Below are 4,047 nucleotides of genomic sequence, written 5' to 3'. Positions count from 1 at the left end.
ACCCCAATGTGTCCCCAAAAGGGACACGGGCACTTGGTGACCCTGGGATGTCCCCAAAGGACACCAGTGACCCCAATGGGGACACGGGCACATGGTGGCCCTGGGATGTCCCCAAAAGGCACCGGTGACCCCCAGGTGTCCCCAAAGGTGCCACCTCCGGAGGGGGACACGGGCACAGGTGACCCCCGATGCCACCGGGGGACGGGGGGGACACATCGGGGTCCCAGGGGGGACACGTCGGGGTCCCCTGTGTCCCCCGGGGGGGACAGGGGCGGCCGGGTGGCCTTGCCAAGCGGGTCAAGCCCGGTGACTCAGGTGTCCCCGCCGTCCCCTCCCCGGGCGGTGGCACCCAAGGGTGCCCCACCCCGCCCCGGCCCCTATTTAAGGCCGTCCCCGGCGTCCCCGCGGTGTCCCCGATGTCCCCGACGGCCCCGGCCATGGCCGGGCCCCGGCTGCCCTCGGCCGGCCCTCGGCTCCTGCTGCTCTGCCTCTGCCTGCCAGGTGGGACTGGGAGGGACTGGGAGGGACTGGGAGAGACTGGGAGGCTGCTGGGGGGCACTGGGAGGGACTGGGAAGGGACTGGGAGGGTGTTGGGGGGCACTGGGAGGGACTGGGAAGGGACTGGGAGGGTGTTGGGGGGCACTGGGAGGGACTGGGAAGGGACTGGGAGAGACTGGGAGGGTGCTGGGGGGCACTGGGAGGGACTGGGAAGGGACTGGGAGAGACTGGAAGGGACTGGGAGAGACTGGGAAGGGACTGGAAGGGTGTTGGGGGACACTGGGAAGGACTGGCAGAAACTGGGAGAGACTAGAAGGGACTGGGAAGGGACTGGGAGGGATTGGGAGAGACTTGGAAGGGACTGGGAGGGACTGGGAGAGACAGGGAGAGATTGGGAAGGGACTGGGAGAAACTGGGAAGGGACTGAGAAAGACTGGGAAGGGACAGGGAGGGACCGGGAGAGACTGGGGGAGAATGGGAAGGAAACTGGGGGGACTGGAGGAACTGGAGGTGACTGGCAAGGACCGGGATGGGGACTGGGAGGGACTGGGAGTGACTGGGAAGAACTGGGATGGAGACTGTGAGGGACTGGAAGTAAAGCCTGGATGGATGGGGAGGGACTGGGCTGGGAACTGGGAGGGACTGGGCTGGGAACAGGGAGGGACCGGGATGGGAACTGGGAGGGACCGGGATGGGAACTGGGAGGGACCGGGATGAGAACTGGGAGGGACTGGAAAGGGAACTGGGAGGGGCTGGGCTGGGGATTGGACAAACTGGGAGGGACTGGGGTGGGAATTGGGAGAAAAAGAGATGGGTGGGAACGGACTGGGATGGGGACTGGGAAGGGCTGGGATGGACTGGGGTGAACTGGGAAGGACTGGGATAGACTGGAAAGGATTGGGATGAACTGGGAAGGACTGGGATGACCCCCCCCCATGATCCCCCCCCCAGATCCAGGCGCTGCCGACGACTGCGACTCGGGATCCCGCTTGGCCCCGCTGATGGCCGGAGTGGATCCCTGCAAGGATCCCGCGGGATTCCTCAGCCCCCAGCTGCCCGGAGACGGGGCCGGATCCCCCGGGGGATCCTACAGCGACTCGGGATCTTATGGGGGCGGCCCGGGATCCTCTGGAGGATCGGGATCCTATGGGATCAGCTCGGGATCCTATGGGGGCAGCTCGGGATCCTATGGAGGATCGGGATCCTACGGGATCAACTCGGGATCCTACGGGGGTAGCTCGGGATCCTACGGGGGATCGGGATCCTCCGGGGGATCGGGAGCATTCCCAGGACGAGGGAGCGGATCGGGATCCTACGTGTCCCCAGGATCGAGCGGAGGCAAGCCGGGATCCTATGGCAGCAGGCCGGGATCCCCCGGGGACGGCTCGGGATCGTTTGTCTCACCGGGATCCGGTGGGCCGCCGGGATCCTACGGACTGGTGCCCTACGGGAGTGGATTCGGATCGGGGAGCTACGGCCCGCAAGGGGGAAGCGGATCGGGATCCTATGGGGGATCCAGTTCAGGAGCCTATGGAAGCGGCTCAGGATCGGGCAGACCGGGATCCCAAGGGGGATTTGGATCTGGATCGGGATCGGGCAGACCGGGATCCCAAGGGGGATTTGGATCCGGATCAGGATCAGGCAGACCAGGATCCCAAGGGGGATTTGGATCCGGATTGGGATCAGGCAGACCAGGATCCCAAGGGGGATTTGGATCGGGATCGGGCAGGCCTGGATCCCAAGGGGGATTTGGATCAGGATCAGGATCAGGCAGACCGGGATCCCAAGGGGGATTTGGATCCGGATCGGGATCAGGCAGACCAGGATCCCAAGGGGGATTTGGATCGGGATCGGGCAGGCCTGGATCCCAAGGGGGATTTGGATCAGGATCAGGATCAGGATCAGGATCAGGATCAGGCAGACCTGGATCCCAAGGGGGAAGTGGATCGGGATCAGGCAGACCTGGATCCCACGGGGGAAGCGGATCGGGATCGGGCAGACCTGGATCCCAAGGGGGATTTGGATCAGGATCAGGATCAGGATCAGGCAGACCTGGATCCCAAGGGGGATTTGGATCAGGATCAGGATCAGGCAGACCTGGATCCCATGGGGGAAGCGGATCGGGATCGGGCAGACCTGGATCCCAGGGGGGCAGCGGGTCCCAAGGAGGCAGCGGATCGGGATCCTATGGGGGCAGCTCAGGATCCTACGGGGGCAGCTCAGGATCCTACGGAGGCAGCTCAGGATCCTACGGGCTCCCTGAGTCCTACGGGGATGATTCGGGTTTCTATGGGGGATCAGGATCCTACGGGGGGGATTCGGGGTCCTACGGGGGTGGATCAGGGTCCTATGGGGGCGGATCAGGATCTTATGGGGGTGGATCGGGATCCCATGGGAGACCAGGATCCTATGGGAGACCGGGATCCTACGGGGGTGGATCGGGATCCTATGGGGGATCGGGGTCCTATGGGGGTGGATCAGGGTCCTACGGGGGTGGATCGGGATCTTATGGGGGAGCAGGACCTTATGGGGTTGGATCAGGCTCCTATGGAGGATCAGGATCCTACGGGGGTGGATCAGGATCCTATGGGGGGTCGGGATCTTATGGGGGAGCGGGATCTTATGGGGGATTGGGCTCCTACGGGGGGTCGGGGTCCCAGGGGGGCTCCCAGCGCCCCGTGTACAAGAACCCCGGGATCCCCTTCGTGCCGGGGCTGCGGGATCCGGCCCGGATCGGGGGCTACATCCCCGTGCGCCGCGGCCCCACCACGGGATCGGGATCCACTCACGGCTCCGGCGCGGGATCCAGCTCGGGGACGGCGACCGGGACCTACGGCTCGGGATCCCAAGGGGGATCCCAAGGGGGATCCCAAGGGGGATCCGGGGGAGGATCCGGGGGGGGATCTGGGGCGGGATCCGGGACGGGATCTGACCAAGCCCAGTCCGGCTGCGGGGGCTGTGATGAGTAGGGGGCACCCGGAGCCCCCCCAGTCCCGCTCACGCACCCCAATAAAGTCCTTGCAGCTCGGCACCGGCCTCGTCCTTGTCCCCACGCGTGTCCCCATGGCCACACGTGTCCCCAACGTGTCCCCACACGTGTCCCCAACATGTCCCCACACGTGTCCCCAACATGTCCCCACGTGTCCCCGCACGTCCTGGCACCGGCTGAGCTGGCGGGGCCGGTCCGCACCCACGCCCGGGGACAGGGACGTCAGGGACGGGACGGGGACGCCCACGGGGATGGGAATGGGGTCATCGGGGTGGGACATCAGGGATGGGACGGGGACGCCAACTGGGGCAGGAATGGGGACACCGGGGTGGGACACTGGGGACGGGATGGGGATGCCAACTAGGACAGGAATGGGGACACCGGGATGGGGACACCCACAGGGACAGGAATGGGGACATGGGGATGGGGACTTCGGGGACAGGACGGGGACTTTGGGGTCATAAAGGGGACACCCACAAGGACAGGGATTGGGTCACTTGGGACCAGTATGGTCCCATAGGGGCCAGCCTGAGCCCTACATGGAGGAGTGTGAGCCCTAA

General features: G+C 65.8%; 1 protein-coding gene across 2 annotated transcripts; it reads left to right on the top strand.

Moving 5' to 3' along the window:
* Nucleotides 1-345: 345 nt before the first annotated feature.
* LOC308186911 (uncharacterized protein) lies at nucleotides 346-3,527 on the top strand. 2 transcript variants are annotated; one of them, XM_080609064.1, is made up of 3 exons: nucleotides 346-501; nucleotides 1,450-2,268; nucleotides 2,410-3,527. In XM_080609064.1, the coding sequence occupies exons 1-3, from the start codon at nucleotides 417-419 to the stop codon at nucleotides 3,465-3,467; spliced, it is 1,962 nt and encodes a 653-aa protein (XP_080465190.1). In that variant the 5' UTR covers nucleotides 346-416; the 3' UTR covers nucleotides 3,468-3,527. The 2 variants fall into 2 exon arrangements, with proteins under 2 accessions (XP_080465190.1, XP_080465189.1); XM_080609063.1 differs by having other exon boundaries at nucleotides 1,450-3,527.
* Nucleotides 3,528-4,047: the final 520 nt, after the last annotated feature.

This window comes from Anser brachyrhynchus (genome assembly GCF_964034855.1).
Source record: "Anser brachyrhynchus genome assembly, contig: SCAFFOLD_321, whole genome shotgun sequence".
Classification (NCBI taxonomy): domain Eukaryota; kingdom Metazoa; phylum Chordata; class Aves; order Anseriformes; family Anatidae; genus Anser; species Anser brachyrhynchus.
The sequence above is the reverse complement of the archived record's forward strand: the minus strand, read 5'-3'. Positions and strand labels throughout refer to the sequence as shown.